This window comes from Salminus brasiliensis, chromosome 12 (genome assembly GCF_030463535.1).
Source record: "Salminus brasiliensis chromosome 12, fSalBra1.hap2, whole genome shotgun sequence".
Classification (NCBI taxonomy): Eukaryota; Metazoa; Chordata; class Actinopteri; order Characiformes; family Bryconidae; genus Salminus; species Salminus brasiliensis.
In genome coordinates, this window is record NC_132889.1 from 21,800,255 (window position 1) to 21,822,103 (window position 21,849).

The 21,849-nt window shown below is 42.8% G+C and overlaps 1 protein-coding gene across 1 annotated transcript; it reads left to right on the top strand.

Annotated features, from left to right (window-relative positions):
* The first annotated feature begins 1,806 nt into the window (after window positions 1-1,806).
* On the top strand, window positions 1,807-21,827 carry arhgdia (Rho GDP dissociation inhibitor (GDI) alpha). Its single transcript, XM_072694451.1, has 6 exons — window positions 1,807-1,919; window positions 14,101-14,295; window positions 15,809-15,892; window positions 18,580-18,656; window positions 19,455-19,518; window positions 19,637-21,827. Exons 2-6 carry the CDS (start codon window positions 14,109-14,111, stop codon window positions 19,834-19,836), a joined length of 612 nt encoding a protein of 203 aa, XP_072550552.1. The 5' UTR covers window positions 1,807-1,919; window positions 14,101-14,108; the 3' UTR covers window positions 19,837-21,827.
* The last annotated feature ends 22 nt before the right edge of the window (window positions 21,828-21,849 follow it).

Consider the following 21,849-nt stretch of genomic DNA (forward strand, 5'->3'; position numbering starts at 1 on the left):
AATACTAGAAATAAGAAAACACTATAAAATACTATAAAACATAAATACAGAAGAAAGTGTATTTAAAAAAACAGTAGCTAACATAGAATATGTCAAATCAAAATGATTGTTTATGGTCCCATCACATTACACAGGTGTAAAGGTGAGTGAAAAACTTACTGAATATATACACATGAACTTACAGGTTATATGTACAGGTTCAATATACAGCAGGTGAAATAAGCATTGAACACTACACCAATTTTCTAAGTAAATATATTTCTAAAGGTGCTACTGACATGAAATTCTCATCAGATGTCAATGACAACCCAGCCAATCCACACATGCACAGAATCAAACCATAGACATCCATATATGAAGTTATGTTTAATAATGAGAAATGACACAGGAGGGGGGGTATTGAACACATAAAGAAAGAGAGGTGCAAAAAGTCATGGAAAGTCATGACACCAGCTGAACTCTATCAGTAATTAGAAAGCAGTCCTGACACTTAGTGCACATTAATATCAGCTGCTTCCACTGTTGGCCTATAGAAAGGTGTCTCATTACAATGGTGCACAATTCCATGAAGGGTAAAACCAGTGAACTCTCTCAAGACCGTCGCAACCTTATTGTTGCAAAACACACTGATGGCACTGGTTACAGAAGAATTTCTAAACTACTATAATCCAGAGGTGGAAAGAACATCATTTTACCATAAACTGGCTGAGATCAGGTGCTTCCCGCAAGATTTCAGACAGAGGAGTGAAAAGAGTTATCAGAAGAGTTGCCCAAGAGCCAAGGACCACCTGTGGAGAGCTGCAGAAAGACCTGGAATCAGCAGGTACAAGTGTCTGCCACGGCCTGTCTGCACGCTCACCACCTGAAGAAAAAGCAGGCTGCAACATTTAGACAAGCCTGTGAAATACTGGGAGAATATAGTCTGGTCATCTTTTTGGATGCCATAATACACACCATGTTTGGAGGTCAAAGGCACTGCATATCACCCCAAAAACCCCACACCAACAGTGCAGTTTAGTGGTGGGAACATCACAATTTGGGGCTGTTTTCTAGCACAGTGCACTGGCACTCTTCATATAATTGAAGGAAGGATAAATGGACAAATGGATGGTATGGAGACTTTCTTTATTAAAATCTGCTGCCATCTACCAGGATGGTATGGATGAAATGAGGGTGGACATTTCAGTAAGACAACGATCCCAAACCCACACACAGCCAAGGAAACTCTCTTAAAGTGTCTTAAAGCCGTCATCACCAACAAAGGCTTTTGTACGAAGTATTAAATACATTTTAGTAAGCGTGTTTAATACTTTTTCCCTGTGTCATTTCTCATTATTACACATAACTTCGTTTATATACATCTATGTGGGGGTTGACTGGGTTATTACTGACACCTGGTGGGAATTACATTTTAGCAGTACCTTTAGAAATATATTTACTTAGAAAATTGGTGACATGTAAAAATACTTACTTAACCCTTATTTAATTTAATCTGAAATGTTTACATTACTATTCACATATAGACACTGGATAGGTCTGAATACAGGTGTGCTGTGAGTGGGGAGAAGTCTTTGTAGGTGTGATGACACAGGTGAGATTAATATTGTGAAACAAAATATGCAAATATGTCTTTATATATAAACAAAAGTGTTGGGGAATCATTTTGTAATTTTTTGCTAAGGTCTGAAGAATCGGCTCAAATCGAACCGCTGAATCAGCGAATCGAACCGCTGGTGCTGTTCTGGGCATGCGCACAAGCAGCTCGACGCAAGCCTGCGCGCACGCTCGCGGTCTTGGCCTCGCTCTTCGGTGTTCCCGGAAGCGAGCCGCGCTCTGGACTCGCCGCTCCCTCCTCGCGCCATTGAAAAGTCAGAGAAGCTCCCGCTAAAGCCCCGAGCAGCAGCGCCCGCACCTTTACGGTAAGCGTTTTCAGATCGCACCAACCGAAAAGACTTGATGTTAGCCCTTCAGAAAGATAAAAAAAAACGCCCGAGACTGATTAAGGTTGTATGTCGGCTCGTTGGCCGGTTTGCAGCTCGGCAGCTCTGTGTCAGGAGCGGTCGAGCTAACGCTAGCGGCTCCGACTCCGACTCCAGAACTTGTCACAAAAAGCTGAAGTTGCTCCTCTGCTATTTCTTCTTCTGATGGCGCGACTGAATCCAAAGTAACTCCACGACTTCTCTGCGGATCTGTTGTTCGGCGCGAGTCTCGTGTGTTCACGGTGCAGGGCTTTGTGTCAGCAGGCTGGCTGTATCACATGCTGCTCCCAGTAGGACTGAATAATGATCAGGTATTGTCTGTGATAGTCGGTACGGTTGAACGCATTAAGCCACTGTCGGTTCAAGTAGCTAGATATCTTCGTATGTAGAGAAGTTAGATACTGGGATTTCTTCAGTCGTCTTCACATTTTGAAAACCTGCCCTTGTTCCGAGGACGAGCGGAAAGTTTGAAGATGGTGCTTGGGTTCAATCCTCTGACAGGAAAACGGTGTTTTTTTTGTTGTTGTTGTTGGACGTTGAGTTGAAGTGCTGGGTCCGCAGGGGATTAGACAACTCTCACATTTAGGCAATCATAGAAATGCGTTAGAGGAAGGCAACGTCTTATTAAGTCTTATTCGGCGTTAGCGAGCTAGCTCTTCTGTAATCGTCCGCTAACGAGGCAGCTATAGCTAACTGGCTAGCTAATGTGTGAGGGCTGAACACTGAGCTCCTGGATCTGCAGCAAGGAAATGACCAGGCGAAATTTCTACAGTGTCTATTTTTTTTTAGTCGAATTTGCCTTATTATTATAGCCATGTGTACGAAGAACTACAGCAGCTTTTAATATCGGATTAGGTTTTGTCTCTTCGGCTAACTTTTGTATTTATTCCTTTACAACTTCCCACTTTGTGTCTGTTAGGGCGTTTTTGGTGCCTTAGCTTAGCTACCGAGCAGGGTAATGTTCAACTTCCTGTACTGCCCGAAGTGTAGACAGTTCAAATGTGGCCGATTTGAAGGTGATTGACAGTTTTTATTCTTTTATTCACGACTTTGCACCGGTTTAAGAGTGGGAAAACATGCAGCGTTTGGGTAATAAATAAAAAAATAAATATATATTTTAAATGATTTATTGAGTTTCTCGCCGGGTAAATATATTGCTAACATTAGACATTTGATTTTATTTTTATTATTTTTAGTATTATTATTATTTACTATATATTTGTTCATTAATCCTGGCTCAGGGTGGTCGTGATTTCCGCGATAAGCCTACCTGCAACTGACGCTAAGTGCGCTTTAGGACTCGAGAGGCGGAGACTGTTAGCTAGCGCTTGATGTTTGGTGGTGTGAGGTGGACCTGGACAGCTATGTTGGCCAGTTATTGCAGTAATCGGTGGCTTTGTTTGGTACAGCTTCTTAAAACCCCGAACAGTGTGTAAAGACGGTGGTCTGCGCAGCCCCTTGTGCTCTGCTGGAGCCTCGCGCTGAGCTGCTCTTCCTTCCTGTGCTGCGGTAGGGTTTCTAGTTCCTTCTCTCGGGAGAGCGGAGCGGAGCTGAGCTGGGCGGTGGCTGCTGCCTTTCTTTTCCCTTCCCTCTGTGAACAACTTCTGTGTTGGAAAACACAGATTTATTATTTTTTTTATTTTTTTGGCTCTGTATCAGAGTATTACAAAGGCTGATGTGAGGATACCCCTCATGTTCTTGTGTGAGAAATAGGAATAAATGATGTGCATCATATGTAGCTACATCATTGTATGAAAACTGATACACAAACTGACTGTTTAGTGCAATACAGTAAAAGGTCTCATGTGTGAGTTACCCTATGAATTAAATTGATGTTATTATAAAGAAAACAGGTGGTCAGTTAATGCGCCAAGAAAAATGTCAGCATTTCTGACCCCTATTAAAGTTTTTGTGATGTGGGTGTATTGTGTTTGTTAGATTTCTAGGCTTTTGCTAGACATTTTTTTTTTTTACTGGTAAAAAGACCATATCACGATACATGTGATCAGTAGCAACAGACTCTTAAACTACTATTCAGATACTCTTGCGTACTGAGTACAGTATTTATATATTTTTAAATGAAACATCTGCTGCAGTTCATTCAATTAAACCAGTCTAAGTACACTGTTGGCAATGAAACCTGCAGCTGATCATGATTTATTAGGCACAGACAATATTCTTGATGTGCTTAGAAGAGTATATTGTGTATCACAATAACAGAATTGGTCACAGTATGATAAAATCTCATCATATTGCCCAACCCTTCTTGTAAGTGCATTGTAATATGTATGTGCAGTCAGTATGTAGGCTAGTACGAAGAAATGGTAAAATGTCCAGAACACTGTTGGAATCTGTAGTGATGCACTATAGATGTGGGGATGTATAACCTTTTGTTCCGAAAACAAAATTCACAGACAAGTACTTACTAAGCGCTTACTGTGCGTGGTGGCGAGTATCGAAATCCTGTTCAGATGAACTGAATATAAGGGGAAAGGATATGGAAAGGTCTTGATGGGTCAGCTGTATATCATAAGTTCTGAGTAACGGCTTAAATTGTTAAACTAAACGCATGTGCTTTCTGGCATATATCCCATTTCATTCTCACATCACCACTAATGAAATGCGTTTAGCCATGTGTGCTGACATACATCTGCGTTTTTGACAGGGCCTGCCGGGAATGAAAGTCCGAGAGACCCTTTAGGAATGATCTCGGTGTGTAAAGTAGCAGCATTATTTAGAAGGTGGCTGTTACTGAATGACTGTACTGCTGAGAAACACTGGCTTATCTCTCTACATTTTGCTAGTATTGGCTACTGTGTCCATAAACCGATTAAATGGTTGGGACTGCTCCAGTTTGCAAGCTTGGAACATTCCAGTGCTTATTCCGAAACCCGGAGCTATTTCTTGTAGCTATTTATCATTGCGTAACTTCAGAATGATTGACACAGGCTAATTGTGCTGTTCGTTACATAAAATGTAAACTAAGGTAATGCTGTTTGTCTGAAACTCTGGACAATTGTGACTCCAAGAAGTACTGTTAATTACTTGTTTAGCAGATTACCATTTTCCCCAAGCTTATCGATGGTTCACCTGCCTGTTTGTCTTCTCTCTGCTGACCACTGGAGAGCAAGCATGGACTCTGATTGCCTCCCCACCTCTTTCTGTAAGTGTACTCGAAGAGGAAGAGGTTCGGCAGCGGACGCTGAAGAAACAGGAAGCAGAATGAATGCAAAAGCTGTGTCACCTCAAGCACATTTGCACTCCCTGCCAAAGCTCACATGTTTAACGCAGTTCTTGTTGCGCTTTGAATGAGATTTGAACCCGCTCTTTGCTGTATCTCCGTCTGTTCTTGTTGTCGAAGCATTCAAAGCATGTTTATGACTGTAGCCAGAGATGGGAGTGACTGTTCGAAGCAGCCAGTGTTATCTGTTCCTGCTTTTTCTCTCACACACCCTTTGCTTAGTCCTTAGGAGGCTGTCAGTCATGAGCCTCCTCTGTATTCCCTCGGTTGTTTTTTTCCCCCCCTACTTCCCCACTTGCTTTTTAAAACTGGAACCAGTGCTCTTTTGAAGTCCGTACACAAGAACAGCACAGTGGAGGCGATTCAGATGGCCTAAGCCTGTCCCAAGAGTGCTGGGCCTCCGCCTGAACAAAAGACCCCCCCCCCTCTCCTCTCCTCCCCCTTCCCCACAAACACCCTGGGGACAGAGACTTTCAGCATATCCTCTGGACATGCTGCCTTTCTCGCTCGCTTTAGTTCCCATCCCTGCAGCTGTCTTCATGCTGGAAATGAGTGCTTATCAGTATTGATGATGCTGGGTACTGCTGACCGCTCATCTGACTGTTTTGATGTGGTAAGCGTTATTGATTGGAAAGTAACCATGAGGGCTTGCGGCAAGTCTGCGCCGCCTGGCTGTTGCCAGGGAAAGGCAGCCGCCCTGCTGATTTTGCCCCTTAAAGCTGAGAAAGGACCTTTAGCCTCTTTGCTGGCCAAGAGTGGCTCGTCTCCATTCACTCCAGGCGTCCTGCAGCTGTGCTCTCTGGATTTGTAACTGGGTGCTTTTAATACCTTTTTTTTTATTATTATTTTATTTACTCATTACCTTCCGGAGAGGGAATCGCTCCCTTGGCTCGTCCTTTCTTCCCTCGGCTGTCTGGCTCCTGCTTCCAGCACCCCCTCAGTTTCACCTGCTTCTCTTATGCTGAACGATTGGGACATTTGTGCACTACAAACTACAAACATCTTCCAGAGATCTGGCTAATCAGACATAAATAGCAGTGCTGATGCAGCTTGCTTTGACAATCCAGAGCGGAAGTGTAGAGAGGAAATGAGGAAATGAACGTTGGTTTTGGTTGTGGCGAAATTAGTCGGCTGCTTTGAGGGGACTGAATGTGACTTCCTAGGTAATGAAGGTGGCAGCAAATACAAAAATCTGTATCTGTATACTTTTCTGTATGTGTGTGTGTGTGTGTGTGTGTGTGTGTGTGTGTGTGTAATACTAAGAAGTTCAGATGCATTTTATTAACCTATTTTATCTCCAAATATTGTCCTTGTAGCTAGTTGTCACCACCTCAGCCCACAGGGGACACAGACCAAAAAAAAAAAAGTCAGTGTAGCATTCTATCCACACCGGGACCAGGGATTTCAACGGCAGCTTGATTGAGGTCTGTTTTGTCATCTAGAGGTTGAATGAGGAACTGCAGTGTCCTGTTACCTTAACACTGGAGCAACACTCCAGTGTAAAATATGGCTCACATGATCTGACCAGCTCTCAGGATCTGCTTAAATGATCAGCCACTCGCATATTTGGGCTGAAAATCAGTCGATATGATTCATAGACAATCAATCCCTCCGTCTCTGCTGGTATATAAATTAATACTTGCTCTCTGCTCAAAGGTAGCTTGTTAAGATGTTCATTGGTCTACAATTAGTAAGAATACATCATATATACAGGTGCATTTTGTTTTGTAGCTGCATATAAACAACTAGAATGATGTTCGTGTCAAAAAATGGCCCCCAAAACGGATTGCTCTGTACAGGTGTGTTGCTTGTGATGTTTATCACAGCTGGTGTGATATGGGCTTTAGAATTGGCCTGTTTTTATAGCTCAGTTTTGGTTGTGAGATTTGCATTTGAAGGAGGAGACGGCAGTGTTTGAGGTTCAGTTTGTCAGTTCCAGTATAAATTTCTTAGTGTTCAACTATAACAAAATAGATTAGTTTTCCCATCTAAGGCATCACTTTTAGGCATTAGTCAGATAATGCCAGTATCTTGATTTCTAGTAATAGCCCTGAGAAAGGTGAGGGTGAAGCTCCATCTGTTGTGTGGTTTACCCATCGTTGGGTTCTGCCTGCTAACGATTGAGTCACAACCATAGAAAAGAGCTGTTTGGGCTGATTGTATCCTAAAGAGGACAGGCAAGTCGGCCTGTGGATGAGGCACCGGTTAGCAATGTATGATTAAGTGCAGCACCCTGTGCAGATGAGGCATGAGCTCTTGTCTCAATGCTTTCCTTCTTGCCAAGAGCGAAGAGGAAAAGTTGTACATCTTTAAAGGCAGCAGACAGCTCCAGAAAAACTAGTGGAAAACCATAATCTTAGGAAGTGCAGCGGAGGCTGGAGGAAGAGGTGAGACTAACCGTGCCAGGGCCGTGCCCAAAGAGACCTAAGAAGTATGCAGCGTTTACAGAAGCAGCACAAGTAACCTTGACCCCATGGTTGAAGGTCAGATCATGTTTGACCTCTTATGAAAGGTCAGTCAGGCTGTGCTAATTGTAAAATCTCTTGTTCAAAGGGATACCTTCTCCATCTCAGACAGTCATCCTGTCTAGCCTTTCTTCTCTTTGCCCAATTCCCACCCTATTGCAGGTCAGTAAGTCGCTTATGCTACAAGGCTGGTCCACTAACATTGTTTGCCTCTGTGTATGGAGCCTATGGTGTGTTCAAGTGCACTCGTAGAGTACTCTAGTAATTAAGGTCAGTCTACCTAGGTCCACACTGAGAATGGAGCCTGTGGTTATGTAATGGCTCATTACCCTGAGTGGCTTCATTCTGCTTGACTGCTATGCTCCCACGCGCCACCGTGACAGAGAGCTAGGCTAATTGTCAATTGACTTTCACAGTGCAGCTGACTGACATGCAGTTGTTCTGCCAACACACACTCATCTACTGGCCCTCTCTGTCCTCTGCTGCCTGTCTGCTCGTTCGGTGTTCCTTTGTTGTCCTGGTGCACTTTTTGAACTGTGCGCATTGCCCTAATTCAAAAGGTGAAGCTCAGCAGGGAGTTGGAGAGTCGGATAAAAGGTCAAAGCGGCTGCCGGTACTTTATGAATTTCCTTTTTATTTGCAAGCATCAGATATTTTGTCTCTGACCTCAGATGAAACCATGCTGTTGGAGAAATGCAATAGACCTGTTAGGAAGAGCTTCTGTGTATCTCTTCACCTCCCCCTTTCTTCTTGGATGGGAGAAATCTTCCATCTCAAAAACTTTAGTGTAATAAAATGCATAATCGGTCCTCCAAACCAGTTGAAGTCTGAATCTGCATTTGTACACCGTGCTCATCTGTTGCATCAAGCAGTGGTGTTTGTGGCCTGTTCATTTGCTGTTCCGAACATTTAATTGAAAACAGCACATTTTTCCTTCATTTAGCTAGTGGTTTTACATGCGCGCCCCCCCTCCTCTCTCCCAATGTGGTTGCAATCATTTCCTTGTACATTTGAAGCACAAAATCCCTTTGGCTGATGTAAAGGCACTGCTAGCCGGTAGGGTGTAGGCTTTAGATCTGTGCCAAACAGCATGTTTCAGGTAGAACTGGAATGTCATCATGTCATCTATAACACGTAAAGTGTGTTAAACTACTTGTCGTGTTTTGGCAAGCAGTAATTGAACAGCGAGTCTATACAACACTGCTACCTCACTCCTAATCCTTCATGTGATGTTTGCCCATTATGATTTTTTTTAAAGAATAGGGCAGGCTACACTGATACCTGTGCTAGAGGAGGAGATTTAGACTTGGACTAGAAATGGTTTATTACCTGGATTTGGCTCAAATTGTGTTTCATCTTTTGCTGCCAAGCTTGGCCGCCAGCTAAGGAAATAAAAAGAACCGTTTCCTCCTTTTGCAGTGTACAGGTTTAACAGCAGTTTGGGTATGAATAAAAAAAAAAGGCCTGTCCGCATCCCTGGCATTGATCTTGAAGTTTCTTTGCATAACATCTTCAAGGGTGATTTTGTGCCGAGCGTATAATTTACTACCACGTCACCCATCTTTTTGTGGTACATTTTAACTTAATGCAGGGCTGTTTCCTGGACGTATCAGGTGTGACGAGGAGACATTTGCACAGAACCGATGCCCTGCATTTAGAGATGGCGAGAGACAACTCCCCACAGTGCTTTGTGAGAATAATTGCCTCTCCTGAGGACGCTGATTAGGCTCGTCAGATGACCTCCTCTTGTGTTTGTTTGTCCCATTTTCTTTATTAGCAATAATCCCAAATTCAGTAATCTTATTGGTGTAAGTGTTGCTAAGGAACGGGCCTAATTGGGCTGGATTTGTGTCTTTTGATTGGATAATCCCCCGCTGAAATTAGGTGAGGGAAGGGTACAACGTGTCAAAAAAGGTGATAAGATGACTAGTGGTCTAATGTCACGTTCACTATTCGGCTCCATGGTCGAGAGTGCAGACTGTCTGTGGCGGCTTTGTCAGCCTGCTTAGAGTGGAGCAGGTCAGGTCAAAGTTCTTATAAGCAAGGCCGGACACTTATAGGTACATCTGTTTTTTCAGGCACAAAGCTCCCACTGACTTGCTTGGAGAGAGGCCAAGAAACCTGAAAGCATAAATGATCTTTAAAAATGCATCTGAGATTGCAGGTGGCAAATTCTGGTTGTTCCCAAGAAATATCAAGAGTCTTTGCCCCAACAAGGCAGTTGGCTCATTGTTGTCCATTTTGAGTACAATGCCATTCATATTTCAACCTATGGACAGACTTCTCTAATATTGTCTCTGGCTATGCTCTGCTTGCATACCCGCTGTTTCTGAAGTTCTGTGAGTGTTTTAAGAGCTTCAACCAGAAACGACACTGGCATTTGTTCAGTGTCATGCTCGGTTTAATAGCAGGGCAGATGTGAAATTGCCTCGTTCGCCCCCAGCGTGTTAGCAAAGCCAGGCAGCTGCCAAACATTGAATCTTATGTTTATACTTTTCCTTGGCAGCTGAGTGAGAGGATCCAGTCCATGATGCCTTTATGAATGGATGGTGTGGCTGAGCTGAGTCTTCTGTCAGCTGAGTTTTTTGCCAGGAATAAGTACAGAAGCACCTGCATCCTTGGCTTAAATGTCTCTTCCAAGCTTCAGTTACTCAAAAGTGACTTGGCCAGATCAATACATCGATCTGTCAGCCCCGAGTTTAGAATGTGCAAGTAGTCTTGTCCTCATTTTGCTTGTGGTTTGAGGAATGACTTCAGCGGAGTTGTTCAGGAGGGTTTTTATTAAAGCAGATTCTTGCAGCATGTTCCCTTTTCACGCTCTCTCTCTGCTCCTTGCCGATCTTTGCCAGCTCTTCAGGACTCAGTATTGTCTGGACATTAAAGCAATGCCTATCTGCCTCTCCTTTATTGTGCTTTTCCTCTTTCCCCTGTTCTTCCTCTTCTTTTCCAACTCCCAAGTACCCCCCCCAGCCCCTCATCTTAAAAAAATACACACTGAGGCTCTGACCTACCAAAGTACACTGTTGGCAGAACAGGATTTTCTTCTTTTATGGGAACGCGGAGGCCCTGGACGGAAAAATGGTGCAATGTGCTTGTAGTTCCTACCTGGCTCTGCTCCAGCACCTCCACCCTCCTCTCCATGTTTCGGAGAAGCTGAGATGATGGACCGAGATTTGACTGAAGCGTGAGCTCTGATTACGCTGTCCACGTGAATCGATCGCTGTAGTTGCACAGATAACATCAGTGTTGGTTATTTGGGGGTTCAGGGTTTTGTACCACAGCTCATTGAATGTTCAGAGTTCATACAGAGGTGTGTGTGCTTTATTTTCTTTCGTTACACATGTTCCTCTGTAGTAGCCCCCCCGTCCCCCCATCTGTTTGTAAGTTGTGTTGGCACAGCAGTTCCCTATTTAAAGCTGCGAGATTTATGGGGTCCTTTGCTCCTTGGATTCTTTAAATTTCTGCTCTTGAAGACTTGAATACCAGCCAGTCACCATAGCGATGTATCTTGAAGGTCCTCTGGCACAAATTGTAATTCTCTTGGCGTCCTCTCTTGCTGCAGTGAGGTCAGTTTGCTCACATTACTTCTCAGCTACATTAAAAAAAATATTGCAGCTCATTACTTCAGTTGGAAGTTTCAGATAAGACCTTTTACTACTACAGATTGTAGAGCTGGGCAATATGGATGAAAATGTATCACTATTAAAGAGATTTTCCCAGATACACTATTTATCACATTATTTCATCATGTAGACAAAATGCACCAGCAACGTACGGTTTTTAAAAACTCCTGTCCACATATTCACCTGTAATGTGTACCATGATTTTTACTCAAAATATGCCTTACGCCTTTGCATTAAATAGGACTGATTACACTCTTTGTAATGCAATGTGCATTTAATCAGTGTTCTTTAAGCACCCACAATATACATGATATACACATAAATACATATTGTGTACCATGGTGATAAAAAGGGTCACGATACGATGAAATATTGTCATGACCCACTCCGAACTGATTGGTACATCTCCTACCAATCATTGAGAGCATGGTGTTCAGTGAGAATCAATGAAAAGATGGCTATTCATACTCTAAGTCATAGTTTTTTTTATATATACATTTTATTTTATATATGTGTGTGTGTGTGTATGTGTGTGTGTGTGTGTGTATGTATGTGTATATATATATATATATATATATATATATATATATATATATATATATATATATATATATATATATATATATTTATTTATTTATTTATTTTATAAAAAAAATTTTTAAACCCCCCCCCCCCCATCTTATGATTTCACCTCAGTGCTGCCGCCGCACATCCTGTGAACAGAACTCCTACTTGATAGTGATTTAGTTTTGTTTTGAGTCTGCGTTTGCACGACTAAAACGCATACCATGTAAGGCAAAGAGAGAGCACGCCTGCGACACACCGAAGCGTCTCTGTGAGCAAAAGCAGTTGCAGTGCTGCAACCACAGCACGACAGAACAGGAAACTGCCACCGAGACGGTGGACGCGCTGCAGTGGCAGACCAGAAAGAGACGCTCGGCTGCAACCTACTTCCATTGAGGCTCTGGCACTCGCTCTCTTCACTCTACTTTACTCCACTCTACTTCATTGGGGAAGCAGTGAGAAATTTGGAGCCACTGCATTGCAGCAAAGTCTTGCAGCAGTGTGCTTTACGCATATTCTTTTATTTATTCATAATGCCGTCTTCTTTTTTGGGGGGGAGGAGTGGAAAGGAAACCCCAAGCCAGGCTGAAGAGTCTGTGCAACTCGACCTTTCACCTCACCTGTTTAGTGTGGCAGAAAATACAGGGTTGGGAAGCTTGAGTACAGCTTTACGAAATGCTAAAGGTGGCAAGAGCTATGAAACGAATAAGATACACCAGCGTAACAGTATTACTGTGTCTTTAAAAAAAGGCTGTGAAGTTTCATGAGTTTGATGCATGGTGAATCCACAGCCATTCGTGTCCAAAAATCCAAGTGTAATTACTCATGTTCTCTCTGGGTGGGTTGGATGGACCCCCACCCCCGTCTTATATTGCAGCAGTGCTGGGCAGTGTGGCTATCTGGTTTCTGATATAGCAAGTGATAATTGGTGGTGTTGGTGGTCTACCAGTGTGTTGAGCTGTCCCGTGATCCCGTTCTCCCTGCAGAGGTCTCGAAAGAGGCATGTGCTAAATTCATCCTCCCAGATTGGCAGTCTTGTGTGTGTGTATATACTTAACCGTTGAGATTTAAAGTCTATTTTTGATATTTGTACAACTATCTTTATGAAGTAAATAAAAATCAGTATGTAACATAATGGTTTATTCCGTTGCTATACACTTGGTTTACAGGCTCTATATTTGATTTAAACTTGGCTTTAAATTTTTATTTTTTTTTAATAATAAAAAAAAAAAAAAACAGGTAAATACAGGTGTTCAAAGTACTACAAGTACTGCTGACAGTCATGAAGTGCTCAAATATCTGTGACACGGGTTGTTATACTAACAATAGCATTTTGTATACTCCTACCCCTAGATTAATGTGGTGTGCACACCAGTGTGTATACGCAGGCTGGGCACTGTGTAGTATCACTGATCCTCTGCATTAATTGGCTCTGACCACTAATTCAGTAGACCTGAAGGCAGCTGGCCACATTAAACCTCTTGTCCTGCCTCTGCTCCATTCTGTTCTGGTGATCCAGCAGTGTGGGAGGGAGAGAGGGGTGGACTAATGTGGCTTCTCAGATAACAATCTTCAATAAGGCCGTCCTCCTTCAAGGCCTCCAAGACCAGGCCTCCTCCCTCTTCCTCTCCAATTTCGAACAACAGCTCTCATCATCCTGCTGCCAAGTCTTTGCGCCCAGCCTCAGTCCAAGTCGCATGCTGGTGGTCGATATGGCCGGATAGTTTGCTAGGGTCAGAGTGCACTCAGGACACCCTCTGAGAATAAAATGGAGACTGCTATGATCACATAAACCTCTGATCTTTCACAAGTGATGTTTAGGTTTGTAAACTGCAGGGCTGAAGCTAGTGTTTACTCATGTTTAGTAAACCTGTTGACTCATTTATTTGTTTTTGATAGCCTTACCAGAAGACACGTTCTGATGTTCATACATCATTGTGCATCACTGCTGTTTCACAAACTTCCACACATTGGACATTTAAGGTCGTCTTTGGGTTCTGTCCCTTTTCCTCCTAAGTCCTTTAAACTATCAAGTCTAACAAGTATATCAAAGGGTTTCTTCATTTTATGGTGAAATGAACCCAACCCTATTGGATTGTTATGCATTTATGTATTTATTAGAATATAGACTATTTTGCCTGGTTGATTTTGACCGCAGGTTATTACAGCTGTGGTAAACATCTACTGCATGTCTTCTAATGTTGCTGGTGTCTTGTGTTTGTGTCCAGCATAGATCATGGCCGAGCATGAACCCACCCCAGAGCAGTTAGCAGCCATCGCTGCCGAGAATGAGGAGAGCGAGGCTGTGAACTACAAGCCACCAGCACAGAAAACCCTGCAGGAAATCCAGGAGCTGGACAAGGATGACGAAAGCTTGCGCAAATACAAGGAGGCCTTGCTGGGCGCAGCCGCCGTGGATATAGGTGTGTTCAGTCAGTATGCATATCCGTCCATCCCTTTGTCTGTCAGAGGGGCCAATTGTTGGTGAATCAAAGAGTTTACTTTTTTGCAATCACAACAGTGGGATCTGAGGACCGAGTACAACTGAGTTTAAACACAACACTTGTTGCCCCACTGTCTGCCTCAAATCTTTGCATGCAATATTGTGATTTTTGAGAATCGATACAGTATTGGGGAAACATTTCTTACACACACAGTGATAGAAATATCACTAAATATAGAAATCACTTCACTTGGAGCATAGCAATATCTCAATATATTAAATCGTAAACCCTGTATCATGATGCATATCGTATTGCTTGGATCCTTTCAGTACGCTGCTACTTGCTGCTGATGATTATGATTGATTATTATGGCTATTATAGTCCTTAACTCTGGTCCCTAGCTCTGACCTGGCCAAAAGAGCAAGCACAGTGGTAGCGCAAGCTTAATTTCATTTCATTGCCTTTGTTTTTGCCACTAAACTAATTTGCCTAGTAATAAAGAACGGCTTGTTGGACTATTTCATCTGAAGTTGCTGAGCTGTGTCTTCAATCAAAACAGCCCTATTTTGCCTGATAGGAGGGGTGAGGCATGATGTTGCTCGTGTTTTCCCTGAGACCTGCAACTGTTTTGTTTGTTTGTCTGAAACTTGGCGCTGTTGCCTGAGAATATCTCAACAACTATGCTGTACCTTTTATAGACTCCTTGCCTTTGGCCTGCAGCACAGCTCCATGCCACTGCAGTAAATTGGTTAACTGTCACCAGGCACAGGCCTGCATATAGTGAAAAATGGTTTTGACCAATCTGTGTTCTTTTACGTAACCAAAACATTGGCTCTGAATTTATACGCGCCATTAATTTGGGAGATTTATTGTAGAGTAAGAGAGAAAGTAAGTGTGTGTGTTAGTCTAGGCTGGAATGCTGTGCTGATTATATGACCTGATTCGCTGCTCTGAGGGTGCAGCAGCACACTCTGAGGCAGCGGTCTTCAGACAGGGCTCTGCGCCTCTAGGCATCTGTCTTTGTGGATGGCAGGTCATCAGCTCACACCCTGCGAGGAACAGGCGAAAGGAGGTCGCATCCTGTGGAGGCCAAGCTCACTGTTATCAGTGTCCTAAAAGAGCACTTTCCCCCAATATGCTGCAGTGTGTTCCAATACGTTTAGTCTGAGGGCCTTTTATGCGTTGAGTTTTTCTTAAATGTGTTATCTTAACCCCTGTATTGAGATGTGTATCGTATTGTTTTTTTGCCAATGCACCCCCCTTAAACGAGGAGTAAAATGAATGGCAATGAAGAAAATAAGTGTACTCGTGTTCTTAAATTCGAGTACCACACGCAAACCATCCAAGAGTATCAAACAACTGCTGCCACACAAACTGAAGTGCTGCTGCCCAGAGTTTATTTTTAGATGTCTCCCAAAAATAACATCTACTACAACTGATGCTTACATCAGAAATGCTCTGCAGGATTTTAATTTTAGATGTCCTTTTTCAGATCCCAAGGCGCCCAACGTCCAAGTGACGCGGCTAACTCTGATGTGTGATACGGCCCCTGCTCCTCTCACCCTTGACCTGCAAGGTAAGTGAAGTCTTTACCTACGTGTGCTGTTATCTTCAAGTGGACAGACAGACATGTCTTCTATTAAGAGGTGCTCAATTTAGAACGACACATCAGCCACTCAGAAAAGCTTCCACCATCCACTTGAGTCACCATTATCCATTAAGTGGCTTTATTAGATTACCTTTCATTAGCCCACACCAAGCTGTAAAGAATGCCTTGCGTATAATAGGCATTATGCTAAGCTTATATTCCAGACTACATTGACTCACCCACTGCCTGCTGTCTTTGACACTCTGAACCGTTTATGCTGAATGGCCTCAGTTGTTGTAGTCTCTAGAATGGCCTGAATTAAAATGTAAAATGAGTGAGAATGAGAGTTAATGATGACCCCACAGAGAGAGATTTAATCCTGCCATCACATGGCCAGAGAGAATACTGCAGCAGCTTTCCCTATGGCCCGGTTTCCCATTCTGAGCAGTTCAGCCGTCTGGAAAAATCCATAATTGAAATGGGGAACAGGCTGATCCTGAGAGAGCAATAGGGCCCATATTGGGCCCTTCACGATCATTCATAGCAGTAATCAAGTAATCTACCTATTGTTTGAGTTATGAGAGTTGTACAAAAGTGTCAGACAACAAAACATATAATTTAACAGCACCGCATAGCAGCATATTTTTTCAGATATGCTTAAATATTTTTTTTAAACAGTTGAACAAGGAAGGCTTTAATAGACTTCATAAAAGCAGTACTCTGTATATGTTTTAGGTATTTTCTTTATATGAGGCTGGATATAGGCATTTTTTAATCTGAGCTGTAAGTGTTGCTGTAGTAAAATACAAATATTGGGTTTTCCGTATGTCGCTGTTAGGTTCACTGTTTCCAGAGCTCTTCTTGTGGTACACCAGTGTTAATCGTTCTTAAAAAAGACATTTACTAAAGATGCACCGATCGATCAGCCAGTGCCTGGTACAGTGAATCACTTCACGCAACAGCAGCATAGACGGAGCTTATACACATGTCCTACGCATAAAAAAGTTCCTGACATGCTCACAATTTGCAATACAGTAGTACTGCACAATAAATCAGCATTATTGCAGTGTGGGCATATGCAATAGTCGCATCACAGGTTGTGTAGATTCCTGTAAGGCGAATTTTAATTATACACACCATGAAATTCGCACCATTTTCTATGACCGATCTACCAGAGGCTGATATCTGCCCAGTATATATTATTTTACTACAAGCTTGGCTGCATATAATGCATTATTAATAATCATGATCATGATGTTGACTTTTGGATACATCTGGTGAAGGTTCATTTATTTATTTATTGAAATATTGCAAGAAACATGCAGCCCTACCTTCAAGGCCAAAGTAGGCTGCAGAGGAACAACTACCCCAGTATTCTTGGCACCCTGCTGAGTGCGCCCAATGTGAAGAAGCTACAAAAAAAGGCTAGAGCTAGAAAGAGGGCAGATCCATCCACGTACCAGCAGCCTCTGCTGTCGGTCTTCAGCCTTAAAGATTAAAGCCATTGTGAGCAGAGTCATGGAGTTCATAACACTGGTTGACCAGCCAGTTTCTGTAGTCAAGGACGGAGGTTTTTAGAAACTTGAGAAATTCCCCCCCAGCCCAAGATTGACAATACAAACTAGGCCAGGCTTCTGGAACGTCACGTTATCAGAATTGTTTAAATTCCTGTCACAGCACACACAGCCTAGTACAAGCCGGTCCCAAGCTGATACAAATGTTGTACTTCATTTTCAGTTGGTTTGTACATATAAACAGTTATTCTGATGCCTTAAAGCAAAGTAAAGGATTTTATGTGAGCATTTTAATATTTGTGTTTCTCAACCCTGGTCCTGGAGGCACCCTGGCCAGCACACTTTTGTGATTTCCCTGCTTCCAACACATCTGATTCAACTAATCGTCTCATTAACAAGCCATTTTAGAGTTGCAGGGAGTCCGCTAAAAAATGTAGAGGGCACCTCAGAGTGCCACAAAATGAATAAATAAAAAAAAAAGAAAAATTAGGTTCAGAGATGGAGGCAAAGAAAAGGCTCAGAAAGCATATTTCAATAAAATTGTGTAAAATTTAAAATATATGCAGGTCTTTGCTGTGACTTATTGATCATTTTTAGTTGTAGTGTAATTGTGTTAATTTACTGCCCTAATCAATATAGTCATGCTTAGATCGAATTGGCAGCTCTGTTGCACCTTTTGTGATAAGCTTTCGCCCAAGAACTGGTGTCTAGGGCTAATGAAGGAGCTGCTACAGAAAACTAATAGGAAACGAGAAATGGAGACCTACACAGAGCAGCCATCTGCTGGATAGAGCCTGGATGTGCACTCTGCTTTCACTGGATTTAAAGAAAGCACACCTTAAACCTGAAAACTTTTTTTTTTTATAAATCTGTATTTGATGCTTTGAACGTCAAAAGGCCAGGAATAGCTGTTCGTTCACTTGCAACCACCTTGCCTTGCACACCCCCAGCATTGGTGGAATAAAAACACAGGATGTAAATATTACATTTCTTTCTAGTGTAGGAGTGTTTTATTTCCTCTGTTCTTTTTTTAAGCTGTAAATGACGTAGATGTGTGTAGTAATGATGCAGATCTGAGATACATGAATGTAGGAACAGGTTGAAGTTAATAATTAGCTGGAATGTGTATGTGATGGGTTTTTTTTTTGTGTGTTCCCTCAGGAGACCTGGAGAGCTTTAAGAAACAGTCGTTCATACTGAAGGAAGGAGTGGAATACCGGATAAAGATCAGCTTCAAGGTGAGCTGCTCAATTCTGTGCCAGTCCTCGCAGTCCAGTCCTGCCAGTCCTCTTGCATGGGCTATGTTCTACCCAACTGCTTTTCAGCACCTGAGATCCTCACTCTTCCTCCCATCATAGCAGTGTTACCATTTTTAAGACAGTAAGGTAGACTCTTCCTCCATTCAGGCAAGTTCGGCTTGTCTGGTTTCATTAGAGTGACCTACTGTGAGTTTAAGCTCAGGAAGAAGAGAAATGCCTGTGGAAAAGTTGCAGTTATTCAGAGCTTGTGATGCTGAACTGTGTTGATCGTTGCCACAGTCTCTCTCCTTGCCTTCCATCGTTGGGCGTTTTATGTAGCAGTTGTTGAAACTTTAATTTATGGCTGTAGTAAAGCAGGGAAATGGGAAAAGCACTAAATTTGGATTGTTCAGTAGGTGGTCATGGTGAAGCTCAGTGTTTGTTCAGGTTGTAATTCTGTTCAGGTATTCAATATTTATTCATTGCCATTTTTTACTTTCCTACAGAAGAGGGAAGTTTTACTGCAGTAACAGTTGTTTAGTAAACTCACTAAGCCAAGTACAAAGACTGGGCCCAAAACCTGAATCTATGCCCACACGCTGTTTATTTTGGCACATAATCTGTCCCAGTTTGTGTATTACATCATGTCGGGGACTCCAGCTCGCTGCTAAAACAATGAGCGACACTGTTCAAGAAAACGGGAGATTTGACTTTAGGGTCGAGCCAAGTGGACTCGGCAAAGCTAACACAGCTGTTGTTTATCTGTAGCTAATGTAGCTGTGAAAACTCTCTTCCCAGGTGAACAAGGAGATTGTCTCAGGACTGAAGTATGTACAGCAGACCTTCAGGAAAGGGGTGAAGCGTAAGTTTGGTCCAGTTGAATTCACCTCAGTGACTTTATTATTATTATTATTATTATTATTATATATTTTGAAGGCGCTTATTTGCTAACTAACACGCATTCTTCCCCACTCCCTTAGTTGACAAGTCCGACTACATGGTGGGCAGCTACGGGCCTCGGCCGTCCGAGTACGAGTTCCTGACCCCGCTGGAGGAGGCGCCCAAAGGCATGCTGGCCCGCGGCACCTACAACATCAAGTCCAAGTTCACCGACGATGACAAGCACGACCACCTGTCCTGGGAATGGAACCTCAACATCAAGAAGGACTGGAAAGACTAAGCCATTCCCGAATCCTAGCCACTTTTTTCCTCTCTGACTTCCCTCCTCCCTCTCTCCTCCCCTTCACCAATATGCCTCCTCCTGAATCATCATCATCATCGTCGTCATCATCATCACCACCATCATGGATTAACTGGTTAATGAACACCCACAAAGGCTCTCTCTCTCTCTCACTCCGTCCACCTTCCTACCGTGTCATCCTCTGCCATTCCTCCCCTTGCCCACCCCCCCACCCCCCTTTCCCTTATGAGTATTGAGGCTTTGAAAATATATATGTGAAAAGCAAACAAAACGTGCACAATCCAAATTTTGTGTTTTTGGTTTGTTTGTATATAAAAGTTTAAAAGGAAAAAAAAAGAGAGAGGAAAACCTATTCAAAAAAGAAAACACATGGATGCTTTTGACATGGCTGTTATTAGTAATCTTCACACCCCCTCTGCTCTTCCTCCTGTGTTCTTTCCCCCAACCCTCTCTGTCTTCTGTGCTCTTCTTTTTTTTTTTTTTTTTTTTTTTTTTTTTTTTGGTTGTCTGACATTCCTTTTCTTTCTTCTTTTAATTTTGATTTTTTTTTAAGATTACCATGATCTGCCTTGACGAGAGTAATGGGAAATGGTGCCGCTCGCTCATGTTTTGCCACCGGCATTCCCTCAGATCTTGCGGCTTTCCTCGACCCAGAGGAAACAAACGTCTTGTCTTTATGCCTTTTGAGATAATCTGTGTACAGTGGTTGTGTAGCTGACATCTGTAGAAGTCTGTAGAGCTGACAGCAGAGTGCGGGTCTGTTCGTGTTTTGGCTTAATGGAAACTAGAGGACGCGTGTGCGCGCACATGATTTTAGGTATGTGGTGTGTTGAGGATGTAGATGTCTTTCTTGAAAAGTTGACCTCCACTGATCAGCCTCTTCCTATTGGTAGTGGTGTGTATGTGTGTATGTATGTTCTTGTGACCATTTATTTCGCCATGTGGCCTTAAATAATGATTCCTGTAGCAAGTTATTGAGGAGCTCGTTGCCTTTGAAGTGCGTTTGAAGTGTAACTGTTTTTTTTTTTTAATCTGATGAAATCGTTGATTCCCACCCCCACCGCCAGAGCCAAAGTTGCTCTGCTTACTGCTGCTCCTTGCTGGAAACGGATCGTTTCATCTGGTGCCTCATCCAATTGGCTTGATTCAGGATGGACCAAACATGAAGGCCAGTAGAAGTAGGTAAACCGTGATGCTGAAAACACAACTCTGCCATTTTGAGCCCCCCTTTCTTTTGCTTTCGTTTTTTTTTTATTTTTATAAGTTTCTACGTCCAGGGAAACTAGTGGCCGTGTTCTCGTTCTCCCTTTCCCAACTGTTCCCTTTTCCAAAGAAGGCAGGAGCTTAAAAATATGTGGAATGTGCCCTTTGCCTTGTGGTCTGTGTGCGCTGTCAGCAAGTGCTAGAGATTTCTCGAAGCGGAAAGGGCTGTTTTTCACTTGCAGACCTCAAGTATAAAACTACTCCACTGACGAATTACAAACGTCACTGACTGTGCCTCCACTATTTACAATCACAAGCTGCTTACCAAGATCCATGAAACCTAAGAGGCGTCGAACATGAAGTCAGAACTCTAAGTGAAGTGTGTTTGAGGGAGACAGTCCGTAATAGAGGTTTGGGGGCGTGTTTTTTTTTTTTGTTTGTTTGTTTTTTATAAAAGCCTGGACTTCGTCTGACTGGTCGTTCCCCTTAGTCCTCTGCTCCAGTCTAGGTGTGGTTTAAACTCGGAACAGTAAAGATGTGCCCGGCGCATCGTTTTTTTGTCCTAGTTCGTACACTCAGTTTTATTTTTTTGTCCCCTTCCCCCTTCTTTCTTGTCTTTCTTCTAACAAGGTTGCCTGTACTGTCAGGTGGAGATTTGTTTTTGCACTTGCTTCTTCTCTTCATTTGGTCTCTTTCTGTACTGCTATCACTGTGGACGTTGGAGATTACTGTTCATCTGTGTCAACATTAAAAGTGTTCAGAATGGATTGTGGGGTTTTTTTGTTTGTT